At 35.2% G+C, this 24046-nt stretch overlaps 1 protein-coding gene across 4 annotated transcripts in view; it reads right to left on the bottom strand.

Annotated features, from left to right (window-relative positions):
* Nucleotides 1-24046, bottom strand: part of PIBF1 (progesterone immunomodulatory binding factor 1) — a 233138-nt gene that overhangs the window by 189278 nt on the left and 19814 nt on the right. For all 4 annotated transcript variants that reach the window (XM_012442862.3, XM_012442863.3, XM_012442866.2 and 1 more), the window contains exons 6-8: nucleotides 6797-6930; nucleotides 1728-1836; nucleotides 944-1125 (exon numbers count right to left, since the gene is read on the bottom strand). In XM_012442862.3, the coding sequence (XP_012298285.1) occupies nucleotides 944-1125; nucleotides 1728-1836; nucleotides 6797-6930 (425 nt within the window). The remainder of the gene's footprint in view (nucleotides 1-943; nucleotides 1126-1727; nucleotides 1837-6796; nucleotides 6931-24046) is intronic.

Below are 24046 nucleotides of genomic sequence, written 5' to 3'. Positions count from 1 at the left end.
GTATTATATAGGATATGAAAAAGTACTACAGGCTAGGAAAAAATTATGAATGTGTGAACTCTTAAAGGTAAAATTTGTTTTTAGTTTTTTTTTTTCTTAAAGAGATAGTGCCTTGCTCTGTCACCCAGGATGAAGTGCAGTGGTGCAATAATGTAATCTCGAACTCCTGGGCTCAAGCGATCTTCCTGTCCCAGCCTCCTGAGTAGGCAGGATTACAGGTGCTTGACATTGTGCCTTGCTAATTTAAAAACTTTTTTTGTAGAGATAGGGTTTTGCTATGTTGCCTAGGCTGGTCTCAAACTTCTGGCCTCAAGCAATCCTCCTGCCTTGGCCTCCCAAAGTGCTGGGATTACAGGTGTGAGTCACTGAACTTAGTATGTTTGTTTCTGGTATGTTGATAAGAATAATTCAAGGATTATAAAAGCTATTAGTATAAAGGTACTTTAGTAACTTCTACACATCTAATAGAAGAAATAAGGCAGGACTGAAACACAGGGAGTCTGACTCAAGGGCACATAAGTTAAAATACAATGTAATACCACCTCTTCATAATTCTTTTACATTTCACACAGTTAGGAAATTATTAGCATACTGAGATTTTCTTCCAAAATATAATTCTATAGAGATACTTTCATACTTTCTTTTAAAAAATACTTCTACAGAGATCTTAGTCATAGGAATTTTTAAAATTCTGTCACAAATAAAAAAATAGTCATAGCATATATCTATCTAAAAGAAATAGGCTTTTCATATTGTTGAAAAAACCAGTGTCTTTTAAAATATCAACTAGAAAGGAATATCGTATAAGAAAACAAAATTAGATATTATCTTATATTGTCCTATAGATCTTAAAAAAATCACTATCTTCCCCAAAGCCAATAGTTCCCTCAAAGAAAATGTGTTAATTGACATCTATTTATGTGGGAAATAATGTAAATCTTGCCTGGATGCTACATATTTTTCATACATCTCTTCTCTAGCCTTTTTGGTTTCTTCAAGCTGAGCTTGAAGTCTTTCAAGTCGATCCTCTTCATGGGCACAGCGAACACTAAGCTCCATGTTTTGGCGATTGAGATATTCTTTATCCTTTTGCAGTAAAGTAACAGTCTGCTGTAAGGTGACCACCTACATACATGTAGAGACAAAAATCATACAGAGTGATGCCATCTTACTTTTCAAGGTTGACTGTATTAGTTTCTTTCCTTCATGTTTTCATTCACCACATCACAATTTTCCTTTTAAAAAGGGTTAATTCTTAGCATGCCTTTTTTTAAAATCCAAAAATAGCTACGAAAGTCTCTTTTTGGGGCCGTGCATGGTGGCTCACACCTGTAATCCCAGCACTTTGGGAGGCCAAGGCAGGTAGATCATCTGAGGTCAGGAGTTCAAGACCAGCCTTGCCAACATGCTGCTGGCTACTAAAATGTAAAAATTAGCCAGGCATGGTGGCACATGCCTGTAATCCCAGCTACTGCGGAGTCTGCAGTAGGAGAATTGTTTGAAACCAGGAGGCAGAGGTTGCATTGAGCCAAGATCACACCACTGCACTATAGCCTAGGCAACAGGGCAAGACTCCCATCTCAAAATAAAAAAAGGAAAATAAAAAAAAAGTCTCTTTTTGGGAACCAAGTATATTAAAAAAATGTCTCTCCCTCAAATCTACTCTGGGCTATTTTTTTCACTAATACTATACAATAAAATATAAGTGACTCTATTTGTAAGCTTACCTCTTTTGATAATTCACTTCTTTCTCTTGTTTGAATTATGTGAGAGGCTTCAAGTATTTCATGTTTTCTCCTAAGCTCAATTACTTCTTGTTCAAATGTATCACGTTCACTGTTAAAATAAAATTCAAATAGACATGTAATTTTGCATCCCCTTTTACAGTAAACATTTTTAAAGGGTTGACTATGTATTAGGAAACTGAATAGACACACTAGCAATGGGGCTTCAGTGTAATTCCATTAACTATAAAGTATCTACTTTTCAGATTTAGAAGGAACTCTATTTCAGATCTTGTTCAGATACATAAATACAAATTTATTACTTTTAAGGAATAAATACATAAACTACATAAGCCAGTAAATAATAAAACTTACTAAAGTACATTTAGTATTTTTTCACTAGTCATCTTCAATCTTATCTTAAGGTCAAAACTTTTAAAGAATGTATACATGGCTCTAGGCTTTCAGTTCAGTTAAGGTCAAAAAACACACACAACTTATCATTTAGATTGCATAGAGATACACAAGCAAGCATTTTTGTGACCATTTCATTCACAAATTGTTTATGATTATCCAGATTTTAATTTCCATTTTAAAGCAAGTTCCCCAAAAAAAGTTATACCAAGAATTGGATTAAAACCTACAACAGACATTTTTAAAAATAAGCAGAGAAATCAATTTACTGACTCTTAACTATTTCTCTGCAGTCAGAAGCAGTGCCTTTGCACTTTATTTCACTGACCCACCTGGTATTTCCAAAGAGAGGGCTGCTAGGAATTGTATTCTTTTGCATCAGTGTTTCAAAAACTTTTAGAAAGCCCTTTTTTCTTCTGGTTAACAAAGTATTATGTTTATTGAAGAAAAACTGAACAAAGCACAATAAAACAATCACCTACTAACCCAATAAGTAAAAATGACTATCAGTATTAATATTCTGATACACATTACAAGTACTTTGTGCTTTTTTATTTTTAAAATGTTTATTCTTAATTTAAAAAATTTTTAAATTTTATTTTGTGCTTTTACATACAATTATTATAAAATCTTTGTTTTTTTTTATGAGATGAGGGTCTTGCTATGTCACCCAAGCTGAACTTGAACTACTGCACTCAAGTGATCCTCTAGCCTCAGCCTGCCAGATAGCTAGGACTACAGGTGCATGCCGCCATGTGCCTGGCTAATATAAAAATTTTTTTTTTTTTAATAAAGATGGTATTGCTATGTTGCCCTGGCTAGTCTAGAACTCCTGGGCTCAAGTGATCCTACTGCCTGGGCTTCTGAAAGCACTAGGATTATAGGCCTGACACCCTGCACCCTGCCTGAGTCTTTTTAATAGCTTTACTTACCAACTGTTACTACTGTTGTATTTGTTTTGTAATATTAACTAAATATTACTTTGCCATATTTATTCAATTCCTCTCTTGTTAATATATGTGAATGAATATGTGCAGTTGTCTAATAGTATATGTGGAGAATGGTTCCAGACCCATCTCTACAACCTGAATATCCGAATCTGTACATACTGAAGTCCTGCAGGTGTTGCAGATCCCACCAAAAAGTCAGTCCTCTGTATATTCAGGTTTCACATCCTGTGAATGGTGTATTTTCGATTGGTGTTAGGTTGATAAAAACCTGAATATAAACAGACCCCGTGTTGGTCAAGGGTCATGTATCTATACGTGTATATACACCTACACACACATACTCATACATGTGCATTTGTTTCCTCAACTGAGACATTAGGTCCTTTTACCCCTAAATAATTCAGTGTGAATTTCCTAAGATTAAAGATAGTCTCATATAATCACAGTATAATTAGCACATTCAGGACTTAGCCCTAATACAGTATTATTATCTAACATACAATTCATTTTCAAATTTTGTCAACTGTCTCCTAAAACGAACTTTGTGAAATTTTTTTCCCTGAGCCAAGGATCTATTACTGTTAATGATAATCCAAGGGTCTATTATGATATTATAATGTATTATCATGTATCTAGATGTCATGTGGTTTTAGTCTCCTTTAACCTTGAAGAGTTCTTGGTTTTCCTTGGGTTTTATGATTTTTTATAGAGCACAGGCTAACTGCATCATAGAATGTCCCTCAATTTTCACTTCTCTGAAGGTTCTTCATGATTAGATTTAGGTTAGGCACTTGGGAAGGAATAAGGAATACCACAGAAATGATAATGCATTCTCAGTAACATATGAAGATGTACAGAGGCATGTAATATTAGTTTATCCTATTACTGGCGATAGTAACTGGTCACTAGGTTAAGGTTTAACTATATCTGCCAGAGTTTAACTATAAAGCTACCTTTTTGAACTTTAAAATTAGTAAGTAATCTGTGAAGAGATACTTTGTGTAAGTATCTTATTCCCTAACATACTTACATTTGATAGTTTTAGATTCCAATGATGATTCTGAATCAATATTACTATGCAGCTATAAAATGGTCATTCTTACATGCATATACATTTGTTGGCTGACATTCAATTGCAAAGATCCTCTTTCCCAAAAGGGATATAAATATTACCACTGAATTGTACACTTAAAAATGGTAAAGATGATATATTAAAAAAAAATTTAAGATCCTCTTTCTTTATTATTAGTTTGTACTTATAAACTCTTATTCCATTCAATGAACTGTAATTCATTATTGTCAATATTTATTTTGATATTCAGGTTTGCTATATTTAGCCAGTTGGCACCTCTTTAAACTGGTTGTTGCAGTGTTGAATTGGAATTAGAAGTATCAATGTGGGCTAGGCATGGTGGCTCATGCCTGTAATCCCAGCACTTTGGGAGGCTGAGGCAGGCAGATCACGTGAGGTCAGGAGTTTGAGACTAGCCTGGCCAACCATGGCCAACATGGTGAAACTGTGTTTCTACTAAAAAAAAAAAAAAACAAAAAAATTAGCCAGTCATGCCTGTAGTGGTACATGCCTGTAGTCCCAGCTACTTGGGAGGCTGAGGCAGGAGAATCTCTCGAACTTGAGAGGCTGCAGTTGCAGTGAGCCGAGACTGCAACAGTTCACACCAGCCTGGGAGACAAAGCAAGACTCCATTTCAAAAATAAAAATCAGTATGATGTCATCTATAGTGTGTTAAGCCTCCTCCCCCTTCTTCCTCCACTGTCTCTACCAACTGAAGGGCCTAGAAATAATGACCAATATAGCCATGACCACAACACCCAAATCTTAATTTCTAAATAGCATTCGCCACTAAGAGATCAAGACTTCTTAGAGAAAGAGCTGAGGCAATGAAATTACAAAACAAACAAAAACCAAAACTAGGAACATTATGTTATGCCAGAAAATAAGGAACTGCTAAAAAAAAAAAGACACATTCATATCTAATTTAATGATTTTACCTGCTACATAAAATTATATTGCAGAAGAAATCTCAATTTATCTTCCATTCTGCTACTGAAAAGCATTTCAATTTCTTCTAATAATGACACAATTAACATCCATACATCTGTTTCCTTTTGTATATCTGTGAGAATTTACCGAGGGCATAAAAGTACTTTTTTTTCTTCACTTATCTATTTCATGACCTATGTTTTAGAACTCATTTATTCTCCTGAGTGAACCAAAAAGGGTCATAGTTTGAGTCCTTCTTCCTTGTTTTACTATTCCATTTCTAGCCATAAAGATGCTTATCATGCATTTTGATCAAGGCTATATTTTTCTTTTCTAAGTTTTTATTATCGTAAATGAAAACATATGTAAAAAGAGAGATGATATAATGAACACCCACGCTCCCATCACCCAACTTCAATAATTATCAACTCACGACTCATCTTGTTTCATTCATCATTCATGGCCCTGGTGAATTATTCTGACTATGTTTTTAGTTTTCTCTATTTATATTGTATCCATCATTGCTATAGACTTACAGTGGCAGAGGGGACATCAAAATACCAACTAGTATCATCTTACCATCACAATCTATTTTATTTTTATTTTACATTTTTAAGAGATGGGGTTTTACTCTGCCACCAGGCTGGAGTGCAGTGGCATGATCATAGCTCACTGCAGTCTTGAACCCCTGGGCTTAAGCAGTCCCCCCACCTCAACCTCCCAAGTACCTGGGACTAAAGGCATGTGCCACCATGACCTGTACTTCATTTTTAAATGCTTGTTTTAAACTCCAGCTTTATCCCAGAGCCCACTGACCACTGCTCTCATGGATTTAAAGCTCCAATAATTATCATATTTTGGCATAATGCTACATACATAATAAGACATATTATGTGTCAGTCATAATGAGAATAGAAATGCCAATCACCTATCCACAAATATTTGCAAATTCACATATGGTATTATGTAATTTATAATTAAAATTCTGCAATTTAGAGAATTCATTTTAAGAATTATTTCAGGTAGAGTGAACAATTAAGATAAAAGGTCATTCCATTTATATTACAAATACAGTACATATATATGTAAAGGCTTTCATAAACATTTATTTGATCTTAGATTATATAGTGCAGTTATCCATATTAACAACATCTCATAAATGATGAAAATTAGGCTTGGAAAGAAAAGAGATTTATCGAGGGACATACAGCTAAGTAGTGGCTCATTAAATTATTGAACAAACAACAAAAAAGATTATTCCAGTTAAACAAAGATATTTGCTATAGCTTCTTAGTAGCAAATATTAGGAAATATATTCTCAGAAAGTGTCTTTTTTTTTTTTTGAAAGTGTGTCTTTTATCAGGAAGGAACAGCTGAAAAAAACTTCAGAGAAAACTGTAATTATTTACACTGATTCCATTACATAAAAATAATGATCAAGTAACACTGGAAAAATATTTACACACGTGATTTTACTGGGTTTCTATCTTTGTTTACATTTTAAGACAGCAGTGACATCTAAATAAAACAAAAACAACCAATATAAAAATTCAGTATAAACCCAACAAACTAACAAAACTGCATGCATTTGTGCAAAGAAGAATAAGGTAAAAGTAAAATTAACAACTGGTTGTTGGTAAAAACTCAGGTGACTTTGATGCAAACTAAAGTGGAGAACTACTAGTGCAGCCATTTTAACTACTTACCTCTTCACTTTATCATAGTTCTCTTGACGGTAGTCACCTTGCTGAATTAACTGTTTTGTGTCTGCTAATTCTAAGGCCAAACGTTGACATCTAATTTGAACTTCTGAGTAGTTTTTTCGATCTTTCTCATATGTCTATAAATCAAAGGAATAATAACACATTTCAGACTAAACACTTAACATAGTTGATCAAATTCTGTATTGAGGTCTTTTGTCAAGCTGTGATTGTCCTTGTAATTAAACAATAACAACAAAAATCCTCGATTTTTAAATTTAGTAAATTTTTCCTACTCAAAGGCAAGTGATATTAAATTCACAGAGTGGTTTGTAAACTCAGTTGTTTAAAACCTAAACTGTTTTTCAAATAATAAAAAAAATACAACCACTATGTTTTGGTTACTAGACTAAAACATAAAATGACTACAAATATTAAATGAATTTCTAAAAACATTTACTGAGTTACTATCAAATGCTAAAGATACAGAAGTGAATAAAACACACTTCCTGTTCTTGAGAAGTTTATCCAGTTCCAATCTTGACATTCAGCAAAAAAAAAAAAAAAAAAAAAAAAAAAAATCGTGTGACCCTTGAAACACATCTTTACATTGTTCTTCCCTCTATACTCTCCCCCTGCCAGTACCACATAAGAAAGGGATTAAGGGACTGCTGATATGGGAAGGGCAATGAAAGTAAAAACCTTAAAGTTGGTAACAAGGTTCTTTACAATCTGGTACTGCTTACTACAAGCCTCATTTCTCACCATTCCTAATAGTCACACTTCACCCTGCAACCCTAATGAGAATCTGAAGTTCTCTGAACCCACCAATGCTTCTTCTAACCTGTTCCCACTGCCTGAATACCTGCATAAAATCTAAATGCTTGTCTCCTTCACAGCACTGATCTCACTGTATCATTACCATCAGATTAGTTTTCTATCTCACCAGGTGTAAACATCTTATGAGCAAGGACTTTGTCTTGCTCACTGCTGGACCTCCACCACTTTAAACAATACCAAGTATATAATAAGAATGAAATAAAAGCTAACAAAGAAATAATTAAACATGGAAACTGGGACAGGGAGCAGGAGACAGGGACTAAATTCCTCCTTATTTTCCTTCTTTGAACTCATCAAATTTTGCAACCAACCATCAACCCCACCTTTGGAAGCTGGCATGTTAAATGCATCCTGTGTTAAGTCATTATTGCTTAGGTAGCTGACCAGCTAAATGAGGTCACATTCACTCCACACATACTGACTAGATCATTTCCATGTGACTGGTCCTGGATTAGGCACTATAGATACAAAGACGAGTAAGACAGTTTTGTCCTTTTTAAACTATTAAATATAATTTTGATATTTTAGTCCCCAAATTTATATCAAAGGGCTATTTGAGAGAAGTAATTATGGAAAAACCATATTCAGTGTGTGTTGCTTTGGTATGGTATCATGTTCTTCTACACTGAAGTTTTCCATGAGAATGGAATGTTACTATGGTATTTATTATGGGATTACCTGAAGAATCATCACATATATCATTTCAGACCTAAGTTCTGCAAGAATCTTTAGTTCTTCTGAAGAATGCTTTATCCTTCTAAACACCATTAATCATGCAACTGTTTTAGAAGAGGGTATAATGTTATGGGTAGGAAGGCAAGCTCCAGAATTCAACTGTCTAAAATTGAATTCCTGTAGTAAGACTCTCTGGGCAGGTTAGTTTACCTCTCTATTCTGGTGTCCTACCTCAGAGTTCTTGTGAAGCTTACGTCAAGTTATACATGTAAAGTGCTTATAAAAATGCCTAACAAGTAGTAAATGCTGATTAACTATAAATATTGTTATAATGCTTCCTCTTTGCTTTGGCTTACAAAGAGATCACAGACAATTAACAGTTCAACTTTAGTAACTGCACAAACACCATGACAAAATTTGTAGGAACATAAACACAAGGAATGTAAACATTAAAGGATGGGCAAAAAATAGGAATCCCAAAAAACTCAAAAGAGTATTAGCAGAAACAACCAATAAACCAGGGGTGTGTGTCACGAAAAACAGTAGAAGACAGTGCTTTGAAGCAGTCAGTAATATTGAGAAACACTACTTATTGGTACAAAGAAATACTACTGAGAAAAAACAAAAAGCCTTTAAAGTATTCAGGGGTGGGGCAGAAGGTAGAGTGCCAGGGACTAAAAAAAATATGTATAAATACTCAGTATGCCCCTGTTTTTGGCTATTTTATATACACTGTCTGACTTAATAAATTTATGATGGGATATAAAAATTATCCTCAGTTTCAAAGATGAAAAACACTGAGGCTTGGAAAGTCTCAGAGCTCCTAGAGTGAGGACTCCAATCTAAGTTTGTCAAATACCAATCAGTGGGCAACTCTTTCTACAGCTTAATAGTAAAAGTGGAGAAAGTACAGTAGTTAGAGAAGAAAACAGGGCCAATGAAGGTTTTCAAAGATGAAACAAGCTTGACAATATTCAAATATTGACGGTAAACAACTAATAGCAAAAGATGAATTACTGTTGGAGAAAAGGGGCTGTATTCAGGAGAATGAAGCATAATCCTGAATAAGGCTACAGGAGATGGGATCCACAGTTTAGATGAGATTAGTCTTAGATCTGAAGCCTTGTTCATCAAGGCAGACTTTTTTCCAGCTGATACACAGTATTAACAATTTGAATATTTTAGATAGCTCTTATCAATTTGCTACAGGCCACAGCCTACTCTTACCCTAAGGCTTCACAAATTTATATTACCCACCTGGTTTCTAGAGGCATATGATTTTTCCAACCCTTGAGGGTAAGACTCTTTCCATTACAAACAGTAAGAACAAACAAACCAGAATGAATGCAGATGTTGAGTAGATTTGGTGGCAGGACAAAGTTCTCATGTGAGGATTTCCATTTTCTCTGTGAAATGAAACACTAAGCCATCTACTGAGAGTGACAAGAAACACGGAAAACTGGAGATGTAAGGAGAGTGGCTGGTTCCCTTAAGTAACCTCTGTAAAAAATGAGAGAACTAGAAATAATAGAATTACAATCAATTGTGTGGGTCCATTTGAGGCTGGTAACAATAAACTGACAGTGCTTGTTACTGCTTGTGTGATTTTTGCCAGTAGTGCTCAGTTAGAAAATGAAGAGTTGAGGGTTTCTCAGTCTGGTTTGAAGACTGAAAACATGATGGTGAGGGAAAAATAAATAAATCTAGGAAACGACTGATAAAGAAATAAATTATATGGATTGGAAATTTTGTTAAAGACAAGTTGAAAGCCATGACGGGAAAACATAAAAACACAGGAAATAGGATGTTCAGTGGATCAAAGTGAATTGATAACTTCAGAAGTAAATCAGTTCTGGGGACCAAATCTGGGCTATAAGACTGAGTGTTGAAGTGGAAAAAAGGCAAATCACTAGAGATGAGTTCAATAAAATTCAAGGCCAAGGCTACAGATGAATTAATCACAGAAGTAACCTAGGTAGCAGCTGAAGTGGAAAGGAAGACTAAATCTAGAGCTTTACTGAAGCTCTAAACTTTAGAAGGCTTTCACTAAACAAAGAGGAATGTCCCAGTGGTCTGAAAATGAGGAAGAATATAAGGTGGGGTATGCAGATGACGAGTTCCCAAAGAAGGAGTGTTTTCTGTGAGTGCAACTGCAAAGATCTAAAAAGGTAAAGATCCGACCCTGAAATATGTAGACTATTTCAGGATATTCAGAGAGTAGTACCATGGGAGAATAAATATAGCGTATATTATTAATATTACATACATAGCATATATGTCATATATATGTTTTTATATATCCATACATTTTTTTAAAATACAAATACCATATGCAAGTATAAACAGAAGCAAGTATAAGTGCAGTATAGGAATGTATACATTCGACTAGCCCTTTATTTACATTTTTTCAACTGGAAAATCTCCCGTTAAATAAAATTATTACTTTTGTATTGTGAATTAAAAAATCTCCTGCACTTATTGTTAGCAATTAAAATAGAGTAAGACATAGCCCTAGAAACAGGAAAAGTAGTGTCTTCCTTCAAAATAAACCCCATGTCTGTGTAGAACCGTGATTAAAGCTATAGAGAGCAGAAAAGACTGTTTTGTATTCTCCCCTGCATCCTTCCACATCTTGAGCTCAGCATCAACCTTTGTGGCAAGACTAAGCTTTGGCTCTAACCTAGAGTTTATCCTATTTTTTCACAACACATGATTCTTACCTGTCAGAAAATGTACCACATGTGCTGTAAGGAGCCGTTACTTGTCTCCCACATCATGAGGAAAAATTTAAGGAATTTTCTATAATCCTAGTAACTAATACTCTGCCTATTACATAGAATATTTGCAATTAATGTCTGTGGAAGAGGAGGAACAAAAAAGGACATTAAATAGATGAAACAAAAGCAGCAAAAAAGGTAAACTTTTCAAACATAAAGAAATAGACACATAAAATTTCCAGTTATCAGCCCTTTCTAACAGAAAATTTCTATGTACTAGTAAATGTGCTAAGAGCCAAGTATCAATTTCCATTCTCAATAAAACACAATTACTATGAATATAATGAATTTCTAAGCTTCCTTTAAGTCTTTCATCTCTCACATGATGTAAACTGAGAAATAGTAACCTATGTCTCAAAATAAATATTTAATAAATGAAGATCTCCTGCCCATGTAGAGATAGGACAACTAAAGAAACTGGAAATAGGATATAGTGACATTTACCTTAAGGTTCAAATCTGAAACAGTTTACATTGAACAGTAGTTCAGCAAATGGTAAGAAATAGTTGGTTAGCTATTCTGGAAAAGTGAGAATTCACTTGTCCGAATTCCCACAAATTTCATTATTAATAATCTAATCCAAGCAACTAAATACTGAAAAGAACAAGAAACCTAATTAAGCTTTAACTGCTATAGACTGTCCCCTTAAGTCACAATGAAGGCTGTTTTGCTGCCAGAGACAACTCTTGTCATTGTTAAGATCTTCAAGAAATAAAAAAAAAATCTTTCTGACTTCTAAAGACAAGAATGGAAGTAGTAATGTCTGCTATGCATTAAAATGAAAATCTTAATTTCTGTTACATGCTAAATTTTCAATTATATCTATTTGAATAAATGGAATTCAAACAAAAATTTAAGCCTTTTTTCAAAAAAAGAAAAAAAACTCAGTAATTTTTTTTGAGACAGGATCTCACTCTGTTGCCCAGGCTGGAGTGCAGTGGCACAACCTCGGCTCACTGCAGCCTCAACCTCCTGAGCTCAGATGATCCTCCCACCTCAGCCTCCTGAGTAGCTGGGACTACAGGCACGCCACCACATCCAGTTTTTTGTATTTTCAGTAGAGACAGGGTTTTGCCATGTGGCCCAGACTAGTCTTGAACTCCTGGACTCAAGCAGTCTGCCCGCCTTAGCCTCCCAAAGTGCTGGGATTACAGCCTCCCAAAGGGAGATTACAGGTGTCAGCCATCACACCGAGCAAAACTCAGGAATGAAGAAAGGTAACTTTCATCACATGTAGTGAACCCTAGAATGGAATAAGAAATATGGGTTCAGATTCTGTCTCTCCTCTTTTTGCTCTAGCAAGTGAACTTCTCTGGACTTATCTAATGCTTCTGCAGAGTGAGTACATTAACTGATTCACTGGCTCATTTATTTGTATGTGCTTATTACCGTACTAAATACTTTACTACTAGTATTAAGACATGACTCCCTAGCTCATGGATCTAGCAGACCTCATCACTGCAAAATGCTACACTGATGTATTAGGAGGCAATTTTTATAGTCAACACTTTATTCAGTAAACTACTGTAACGAATTTGAAATACTGGCTTCTCAACAGGTATTGGCCCAAATATGATCTAGCCAAACAAATTTAAGTCTTAATGTTAAAGATACCAAGTTGCTAAATTATCTTAAAAATATCACTTATTAACCCCAAAATTTAAGTTTATCAATGCAAGAAAAGTACGATTTCCCATGCTTTTGAGTAACTGAGATAGGCCTTAATAGTATTAACAGTGTGATGGTACATGCCTATAGTCTCAGCTACTCAAGAGGCTGACATGGGAGAATTGCTTACACACTCTAGCCTGGATGACAGAGTGAGACCTTGTCTCGAAAAATAGATAAATAAAAATTAAAAAGCATTAACAAAGGCGATAGAAAAGATAAAGTCACGTACCACACTTCTTCCAACACCCCCTGCAAATTATCAGAAAAAAATGAGAATATAACTTAACTATATTTGATTAATATGTTAATCACAAAAATTGCTATTTTAATGAGCTTATCTTACTTAAGGTATGATACTTCCATGTTCCAAGATTTTATAGTTTTCTTCATATGAATCAATTTCTTTTCTTGCTAGAGATGGATGTGGGGGAAAATATTTCATTCAAAAGAAAGGTAACAAACTCAAATGAAGAAAGCTATAAAATTTTAAGTGTTCAACACTAATTGCTGTTGCATCTCATATGTTCATATTTTTATAAAGTTATTCGCCTTTAACTTGCTGATGCAATGAATTCTTCTTTCTGTCCTGGAATATACTTTGTTTAATCATAAAGCATTATTCTTTTAATATAATGGCCAGAATTCATTTGTTAACATTTTATTTCAAATTTTCACATCTGTAGTAATAAGTAAAATTGGCCTACATGCTTTATTTTATTTAGCTTTTGTATTCTCTTTCTCAGAACTTTCTTTTTAAATAGTCTAGTATAGTAGAAGTAAGTGAAATGAGCTGTCTTTAGAGAAATCAACTGTGAACCCATTTGTGGTAATCCATCTGTGAACCTGTTGGTAATTTTATCAGTTGTACACTTTTACTCTTTTTTGTAATAACTCTATGGTAACTGTTCTATTCAAGTTCTCACTTCTGTCAATTTTAGTAATCTATATTTTGCTGGCACAGTTCACTTTCCTTTCTGTTTTCAAGTTTATTGTCACAGAACTGTATGTAATGTATTTTCTTTTACTTCATGTCAGTTAATTCCAAACACCTTACTTCTATTCCTCTTTTTCCAGCTTTCTCAAGATGGGTACTACATGATTTTTTTTTTCATCTTTTTTTAAATAATAAAGGCATTTCAAGGGTATAGATTTTCCTCTGGCATAGCTTTAAATGTGTCTCAAGAATTCTGATATAAAAATGTTTTCGTTTTCACTGCTTTCTTATTTCAGTTTTTCTTTCCTCTTTGATTGAAAAGATATGTTTCTAATTGCCAAGTAAGTTTACTCTTCCTTACCTTTTATCTCTGGTTTCACTAAATTATAATAAAAATATAAACTATATAATCTGTACTTAAAACTTATAATTTTTTACTTAAAAATTATTTAAATAATTATTTTTCAATTTTTTTTTTTTTTTTTTTTTTTTTGGAGACGGAGTCTTGCTCTGTCACCTAGGCTGTAGTGCAGTGGTGTGATCTTGGCTCATTGCAACCTCCATCTCCCAGGTTCAAGTGATTCTCCTGCCTCAGCCTCCCAAGCAGATGGGATTATAGGCGCTTGCCACCACGCCTGGCTGATTTTTGTATTTTTAGTAGAGACAGGGTTTACCATGTTGGCCAGGCCGGTCTAAACTCCTGACCTCAGCTGATCTACCTGCCTTGGCCTCCCAGAGCGTTGGGATTACAGGCATGAGCCACCGCACCTAGCCCATTTTTTAATCTTTATCAATTTGCATTAAGCATATTTCCTATAAACAAATAGAGCTGGTCTTGGTTTGAAGGTCAATATGAGAGTCTCTTTCTTTAACAGAACACTGTACATCCATTCCCTCAGCTTTCCGGAGGCAAAGGAGACTTTATCCACTTTATCTGGGGGTGAGGATGAAGAGAGTAATCCATAGATTTTTATAGGCTGAGCTCTGCCAACAATCTGTTCTGCTCTTGCTCAGGGCTCTCTCACACTATTTCTAGGTTTTCACTAGGCCAGGGGAGAGAAACCTCATATTCTGGTAGCCTATCTTCAAGATAGTCTCTATCAATTTCTTCCCTTGCATGTGGGAAGCTATTTTCTGATTGAGAAGTGGGTCTATTTCTCTTAATGATCTGCATAACCAACAGAATGTGGGAGAAGCAATTTTCTGGGATTTTGAGCTTATTTCCTAAGAAGTTTTTAAGTTTTGACTGTTTCTTGAATGCCTGCTTTGGAGATGGCCAGGTGCCATGCCCTGAGACTGCCATGTTGAAGGATACCTCAACTAATCACACACAGAGGCCAAGTGGAAAGGGAGTGATGTTTTGGTCCTATCATCCTGGCTCCAAACCGGTGACTAAAAAAGGCTTCAGATGACCCCAATCTCAGTGAGGTAAGAAAAATGCAGCTGAACCTATCAAGCTTCAGAGCTGTGACAAATAATAAATTATTTTGACACAGCAAGTTTTAGGGTGATTTGTTATGCAGCAATACGTAACTGGAACACTAGCTTTCCCAAAGCCCAAGACATCAACTCAGATCTAGCTGCCTGCCAGAAGACAGCTGAGAGAGAGATAATTTGAATTGGAGAAGAAAGGAAAAATGAAATGCATTCACATTTTCATCCCCTAGAATCCTTTTATTTCCTCCTTTCAACTAAGCCTAAACAGCAATGCTTATTCTATTCAGTAATGTTGACTATATAATTTAACCTTAAAATAGTAAAATAAGTAGGACTTCATTTAATTTTGAGTTTGGCATGACTATGCTTAGTAGTGTGATGACTATATTGTCACCATTTTTCTCTATTTGAACTGTGAAACTTTTATTCATACAGTGATCCACGATAGCACCTGGCATTTATTTGGTTGAAATATCTATCTTACAAATGAAGTTGACAGCTATTTCCTTTTTCTTTTCTTATTTTTCTCTCTTTTTTTTTTTGAGGTGGAGTTTCACTCTGTCACACAGGCTGGAGTGTAGTGGTGCAATCTTGGCTCACTGCAACCTCTGCTCCCCAACCCCAGGCTCAAGCAATCTTCCTACCTGGGACCACAGATGTGTGCCACCACACCTGGGTAAGTTTTTGTTTTTGGTAGTTTTTTTGTTTGAGACAGGGTCTCATTCTGTCGTCCAGGCTGGAGTGCAGTGGCATGATCTTGGCTCACCACAAATTCCGCCTCCCAGGTTTAAGTGATTCTCTCACCTCAGCCTCCCGAGTAGCTGGGACTACAGGCATGTGCCACTACACCCAGCTAATTTTTTTATTTTTTGGTAGAGATACGGTTTCACCATGTTGGCCAGGGTGGAGTTTTTGTAGTTTTGGTAGAGACAGGTTTCACCAGGTTGGCCAGGGTGGTCTCAAACTCCTGAGCTCAAGCAATCCTCCCGCCTCTGCTTCCCAAGAGGCTGGGATTACAGCTGTGAGCTACCATGTCTGGACAGTTGACTGCTATTTCTCAAACTGTCATTTGTGGTGCTAATGCCATGACAAAATTAAAGCAAACATGGGCAATGACATCATAGTGATAGTACTCTATTATAAATTATTCATCCAGATGAACCATCATATGCATCTATTAATTTCTAAGGTCATTAAAAAATTAAATCATAAAATTAAAAATGATCAAAAAGAACTCTTAGATACTCCAAAACATATCTGTAGAATCTGGCTTAAGAAACACTATGTATATCAACAGAATGAAGTTATCATGGTATCTCTGGATTTAAGCCAAGGTATCTGGTAAGGTCTCTTCTGAGGTTTCACCTGCCATAATGCAGTGATACACCCTTTTGGCCACTGGGTTCAAAATTTCATCTCAAGCTCCTCAAATATTGCCCCTAAAATTTCAAAGTTCCTGGATTTACTAAAGATTATAAACACAGTAGCAAATGAAAAAAAAACTATTACTATTTAAAGGGTTATTTCTCTTCATACAGCTTGTATAAAATAATCAGCTAAATGAAGCTTCTTTCTGATAATGTCATATTTAAAACTGCATTCATTTTAGCTTTCCCATGAATTTTTTTTGCCTCATGCACTTTTATCTGTAAGTCATTTGTATTATTTGTAAAAACTCAACAGGTTTGTGAAGAACCAATTTTTTTTTCTTTTTTTTTTTTGTTACTGCATTTTAGGTACATGTGAAGAACATGCAAGATTGTTGCATAGGTACACACATGGCAGTGTGATTTGCTGCCTTCCTCCCCATCACCTATATCTGGTATTTCTCCCCATGCTACTCTCCCCAACTCCCCTCCTCCCCAGCTGTCCCTCCCCTATTTCCCCCCAAAAGACCCCAATGTGTGATGCTCCCCTCCCTGTGTCCATGTGTTCTCATTGTTCAACAACCACCTATAAGTGAGAACATGGGGTGTTTGATTTTCTGTTCTTGTGTCAGTTTGCTGAGAATGATGGTTTCCAGGTTCATCCATGTCCCTACAAAGGACATGAACTCATTGGTTTTCATGGCTGCAGAGTATTCCATGGTGTATATGTGCCACATTTTCCCTGTCCAGCCTATCATTGATGGGCATTTGGGTTGGGAAGAACCAATTTTTTAAAGGTTTTAGAGGTAAAAGCAAGAGATGGGTTTTAGTAAGTCCAAGTTGTAATGCAACAGTGTATGACTCCAATTATATTATTGAATATATTAAATATGATAAAATACATTAATTTTATATTGGAGGCAAGGAATGGCATTAATATGCAAATTTCTCTCTTTTTTTTTTTTTTTGAGACGGAGTCTCGTTCCGTCGCCTAGGCTGGGGAGCAATCTTGGCTCACTGCACCCTTGCCTCCTGGGTTCAAGCTATTCTCCTGCCTCAGCCTCCCAAGTAGCTGGGATTACAGGCACCTGCCACCACACCCAGCTAATTTTTGTATTTTTAGTAGAGATGGGGTTTTACCATGTTCAGGCTGGTCTCAAACTCCTGACCTCAGGTGATCCACCCACCTTGGCCTCCCACCCAGAGTGCTGGGATGACAGGCATGAGCCATGGCACTCAGCCAATATATAAATTTCAAATCATGAAATTTAATTAAGAATTCAAAGTGTTTGTTTGTTTGTTTACCTCAATCAATAAGTTAAGAAAAAATAACTTTAAAAAATGATTTGTGGTCATGGTCTATGAACCTGCCACATTAGAATCTTGGGCTGTTTATTAAAAATTGAGGTTCTTAGTTCAACCTCAGACCAAAGTAGAACCCATGTATGTGGCTATGAATCTAAATTTTAAGCAGTGCTTGTAAAATTTAAATTTAATATAAAGAGACAAATCTATCATTGTTTACTAATAAATTTGTTAAGCAATCTAGGATGATTATAACTGATGAGTATCCTCATAAATACACCTTATTAAAAAAACTTGAAGCTCATCACTTGGACAAGATAAAAAGAAATCTTAGAAAACAGTTAATACCCTCTAAAATATAAAAACTTTAATAAACAAACATGTTTCATCAATGAAGTAACTCATTTTCATACAAATAAAATTAACTGAATTACTTACATACGAATACTTAAGATGAACTTTAAGAAAATCTTGCAGAATTTTTTAAAGAATGTAACTACATTTCTAAATAAGGAAGTAATCTTGACAAAACTCTTCTTGCTTCCTAGTTACCAAAGTTCTCATAAGAGAAAAACATTTCACCATTTCCTCATGAAATTTAATAGCTTTATTAAGCTATTAACACCTTACACTGTATCTCTAACATTACAACCTTTTGAAATGAAAAAGCATGCTGAACTAACTCTATAATAACAAAACAGCAACATACAGCCTAGTTGCATGTGATCAACCAAAATTTTGACCTGCTAATAGAGAAAATTCATAAGTAGGAGATAAAGTTATCTATAAGCACTTTTATAAACATAAAGTACCAAACACAAGATCATATACATAATGCAGCTCAAAATATGCTAGAATTAAAACATTACTCACACTTGTAAATAAACTCCAGACGAAGTAAAAGATGAGCCGTATTTTACAATGTTATAATAGTATCTAGACATTATTTCCAAATAACTAAAGATCTGGAAAAAATTACAAAGGAATATCCCAGAAATCCACTAAAACTGGCACTTTAGAAAGAATTACTTCTTTTTAAAGGTCAAGAATCACATTCTGGCCAGGCAAGGCGGCTCACGCCCGTAATCTCAGCACTTTGGGAAGCCGAGGCGGGTGGATCACTTGAGGTCAGGAGTTTGAGACCAGCCTGACCAACATAGTGAAACCCGTCTCTACTAAAAATACAAAACTTAACTGGGCATGGTGGTGCATGCCCGTAATCCCAGCTACTCAGGAGGCTGAGGCAGGAGAATTGCTTGAACCTGGGAGGTGGAGGTTGCAGTGAGCTGAGATTATGCCATTGCACTCCAGCCTACGTAACAAGAGTGGAAAATCCATCTCAAAAAAAAAAAAACACATCACATTCTATTAAATTTGTAAAACCGTTTTCATCTCATATGAACAAAAGCAGAGTCAAATCAACTGTGTAACTGTGTGGCTTTAATGATTTAATGTGGTTTTAACAGAATTTAAAATTCTCAATATTTCTGGTAGGCATAATTGAAATTAGTGTAATAATTGAGACATCTCTGAATACATATTATGGAACACAAATTTTTGTTTTGATATTCTACTCTCTAAGTTCTAAATATATTAAATTTTACTAGAAAAAGACCCTACCTGATTGATTGCAGGCATTTTATATAAAATAAACAATATAAATGAAAATAAGCAATAAATGTAAAGCTTTGGGCCTCTAGGTCAAAAATAACCAGATTTTCCAAATAGCCTCAAACAGGTTTAATTAAAAAAAAAAAAAAAAATGGACATATACTGCCACCAAGTGGCAAAAAAAACTTAAGACCATTTTGGATAAGAAAGATCCATGCATGAAGTAAAATGGTAAGACTGACAGTAATTTTTTTTTTTTCCAGATTCATGAACTCCCTGTAGAGAACAAACTTTTTAAGTAAAATGGAAAGTCTGTTTTATTAATTGCTGGTCTCAAAACTCTGGTACCTTAGTTTCTCTTAGTAAACCACTATGGAGTTGTCATTACTACTATCATTTTCAGGATTTAGGTGAGTTTCCTGGTATTTTTTGCTTTTGTTTAATAGTGCTTAGCTTGAGGCCAGTCCCATTCCGTGCCAGGTTGGATGGATCAAGGTGCATCAGAAAATCTCTGGTCTTTCTAGATTGGAGCATCAGAAGAGTTTATGGGAACTGAGGCTGTTCTAAATGAGTAGGAAATTTCAGAGACAGAGAGGGGAAACTGAATTCTGTGGGTAATTTCTGCCTAAGTTGGCTACCCTCTGAACAACCCATGTGTAGAACAGACTCTAAGCAGCCCTACTAAGACCAAAATATTGAACTGAAATTTGAACTGCTGCCCAATAGACAGAGTACACTATCTGAGTATAGCCAGGTTAATTTCCTGCTAAAATAAAACATCACCACTGTTTAGAGGTACATAAAATGCAGAGTCTCAGCAACATAATAATCACAATGTTCTCATTTACATTTACTTGATGGTGTAAATAAACAATTTTACGTTATTTGACATCTGAAGAAACAGGAATAGGTGACTCATTTCTAAAAGAAAAGACAACAGAGACCAACTCCAAGGTGACCCCGTGTTTGGAATTAGCAGACAAGAATTTTAAAGCTCCAATTTTAACAACTCTCAGTGGTGTAAAGGAAAATATGTTCATAATAAGCAAACAAATAGCAGAGAAATAAAAGCTGTAATAAACAACCAAAATGAAATTATAGAAGTAAAAAATTCCACACTTACTCACTTAATCAAAACAAAAACATACGTCCACAAAAAAACCATACTCAAATGTTCTCAGCAGCTTTGTTTGTAAAGTCTCTAAATTGGAAATAACTCAAATGCCCATTAACTGGTAAATAACTATAGTCATTCAATGTAATATCACTCAGTAATTAAAAGACAGAATTACTGACAAATGGAAAAAAAAGTTCAGTGATAGATGGAGAGATAAATATACTGTGTCACTGTAAAATTCAAGTTATCTTTGAAAATTTCTATAATAAAATGACAAAAAATTACACTCTAGGGCAGATTTTGAACATGCTAATTTTGGGAATATAAGCTGATTGATAGTTATTAAAAAGAAAACACATTCGTCTAAAATCAGTCCACTTATCTTTTGAGAACTTCTTCCAATTTGCCCTACTAGTTTGGTGTTCCACCTCTCAGAAAAACTTTACTGTCTATAAACTTGAGATCATACTTTGTGATTCCTCGTCAATAAATGTATTACATTTTTCTTTTTTGAGATAGAGTCTTGCTCTCTCACCCAGTCTGGAGTGTAGTGGCACAATCTCAGCTCACTGCAACCTCCACCTCCTGGGTTCAAGCGATTCTCCTGCCTTTGCCTCCCAAGTAGCTAGGACTACAGGTGTTTGCCACAACAACTGGCTAATTTGTGTATTTTTAGTAGAGACAGCATTTTGCCATGTTAGCCAGGCTGGTCTCAAACTCCTGACATCAGGTGATCTCCCTGCTTTGGACTCCCAAAGTGCTGTGATTATAGGCGTGAGCCACCGCACCCAGCCCAATAAATGTGTTAAAATGTCAAATATCGAATAAGATTGGACTTAACAGTTACATCTGAAGAATACTTCTATTTTCATTCTTCATTTAGTTCCTTTTTATTCCTTTTTTGCGGGGAGGGGGGAGCTATTATCCTTTAACTACTAAAGAGAAAACAATTCCCTGAGAATTCATGACAACACTTCTTACAAAGTCTGTCCATTTCTGTCAAGAGGTAGAAGCAATTCAGATATCTATTTATAGATGAATAGATTTTTTAAAATGTGGTATATGTATATAATGGAATATGCAATCTTAAAAAAGAAAAATAATTCTGTCACATGCTACAACATGGATAAACCTTGAGGACATTATGCTAACTGAAATAAACCAATCACAAAGGGACAAATACTGTAGGATTCTACTCATGTGAAGAATCTAAAGTAATAAAAATCATAGAAACAAAGTTAAAAAATGGTTACCAATGACTAGGGGGAGGAAAGAGGGAGAATTAGTGTCTAACTGGGTACAGTGTTTCCGTGTTGCAAGATACAAAAGTACTAGAGATCTGTTGCACAACAATGTTACCATACTTAACACTACTGAATTGTATACATGAAAATGGTTAAATAGTAAATTTAATGTTATGTTTTTAATTGTAATTTTTTAAAAGTCTGCCAAGTTTTAAAAACTAGAATTTAAAACCCTGTCAATGGGTTTTTGAAAGTCTATGTAATTTGTTCCCTATTTTGTCTTTATACACATGTGAAATATAATATATCCACTTATACAACTCTGTTGACCTTTCCCAGTAGGTTTAACTTGCCTAAGTATTCACTGATACTAATCTTCATGCATTACGAAAGCTCAGTAAGCATAGAAGTATGCTTTATCAGCTTTCAATTTGGGGGTCCTTAGTTTCTAGAGTCAGGCAGGCAATTTACCAGCTTTCCAGAAACTATACCTACTCTAAGTGTTCTATTTGATAACAATATTATACATGTGCTGCAGATTCAGGTTCACCCTTTAAGTCCCTCAAAATTCTTGGATGAATACTATCCAGTCATGTTTTTTTTTCCCCAAAGCTTATATTTTATCCAACTTTAAAATTACATAAAGTCATTAATAAGACTAATGTCATTTATCTTAAAATGTCAAACCTTAAATATGTGAGTTAAAGAATAAAATATTTGTTGAATCACTGTATGAAAATCTTTTGAATAGTGCCACATGAAAAATGAGTCATGTCTTATTAAAAATTAGTAACTTTAGGCTAGGTGCAGTAGCTTACACTTATAATCCCAACACTTTGGGAGGCTGAGGTGGGCAGATCACCTGAGTTCAGGAGATGGAGACCAGGCTGGCCAACATGGCAAACCTTGTTTCTACTAAAAATACAAAAATCAGCCGGGCATGGTGGTGGGCGCCTGTAATCCCAGCCACTCAGGAGGCTGAGGCAGGACAATCACTTGAACCCAGGAAGCAGAGGTTGCAGTGAGCCAAGATTGTGCCACTGCACTCCAGCCTAGGCGACAAGAATGAGAAACTGGTTCAAAAAAAAAAAAAAAACAAAATAGTAACTTTATAGTGGTTGCAGTTATTCATATCGAGGACTTTGTCCTAAGACTTACTATGGCAGTGTATCTTACCACTTTTTGAACAAAGTAACACTTCCTTTTTTTTTTTTTTGTCTAATTTAGGAAAACGGAATCAGTGAACACACTTTCACTGGATATATTCTCAATTTATTCATTACAAAATACAATATTTATTCCTCTGTTAGGACTTAGAACAGATACCTCAAAATACGGTACTCTGGCATACTGAGTATTTTAACCTGAAGGAAATTAAGAAAACTGCAGGGACAGGGAGGTCTCTCTGACCTTCTCCCAACCCATCTCTCTTCAAGTGGGCCACAGAAAAAAAAAATTTCCCTTGGCCCTTTCTCCCTTGAAGCAGGTCATCAAACCTAGGAAGGTCACTCTCTTTTTCCCTCCTCTCTCCCCTAAGGTAACAGGCGTCCTGCCCTATACCCAATAGGAAGGAATGCCACACACAGAGGCCAAGAAGAATATGAACAAACAAGCCTTGCTAAATTCTCCCAGTTGATTACCATCAGATCACATTCTTTTGTCTTCCAATCATACTTATGCATGACTGTCCACAAAAATACATTCTCCCCGTGTCTTTTAGTCTTCATTTCTGAAGGCTCCCATGTCACGTAAAATGTATATTTACATGTAAATTTAAATATAAATGTGTCATGCTTTTCTGTTGTTACCCTTTTATTATTGGGGTCTCAGCCATAAATCTTGCAATGGATAAGGAAAATATATAATTTTTTCTCCCACTATAGTTAAAAGGAAAATTTACTCTTTTGGGTCAAGAAACTTAAAATTAATGATACCATTGGAAAAGTCGTAATGTTCTTGCTACTTCCTTTGGATATGATAGGCATTTCTGTGTTTTTATTGCCTGCTTTAGGCCACCAATAATAAGCATCACATACACAGCCCACAGACTGAAGAGGAAAGAAACATGAAATACCACTGGGTAAAAAACACTCAAATAAGAACATTCTAAGTAATAGAAGAAAAAACAGAAATCTTCAACTGAAAAACTGATAATTTCATTTAGCACTTTCATAAATTAGGGGCTTGTGATTAGTTTTAAAAGTCCTAAAGACAATGGTTCTTAATTAGTTTTAAAAGTCCTAAAGACAATGGTTCAAAAGTCCTAAAGACAATGGTT

This window comes from Aotus nancymaae, unplaced genomic scaffold (genome assembly GCF_030222135.1).
Source record: "Aotus nancymaae isolate 86718 unplaced genomic scaffold, 86718_ANA_hifiasm-v0.15.2.pri h1tg000088l, whole genome shotgun sequence".
NCBI lineage: Eukaryota > Metazoa > Chordata > Mammalia > Primates > Aotidae > Aotus > Aotus nancymaae.
The sequence above is the reverse complement of the archived record's forward strand: the minus strand, read 5'-3'. Positions and strand labels throughout refer to the sequence as shown.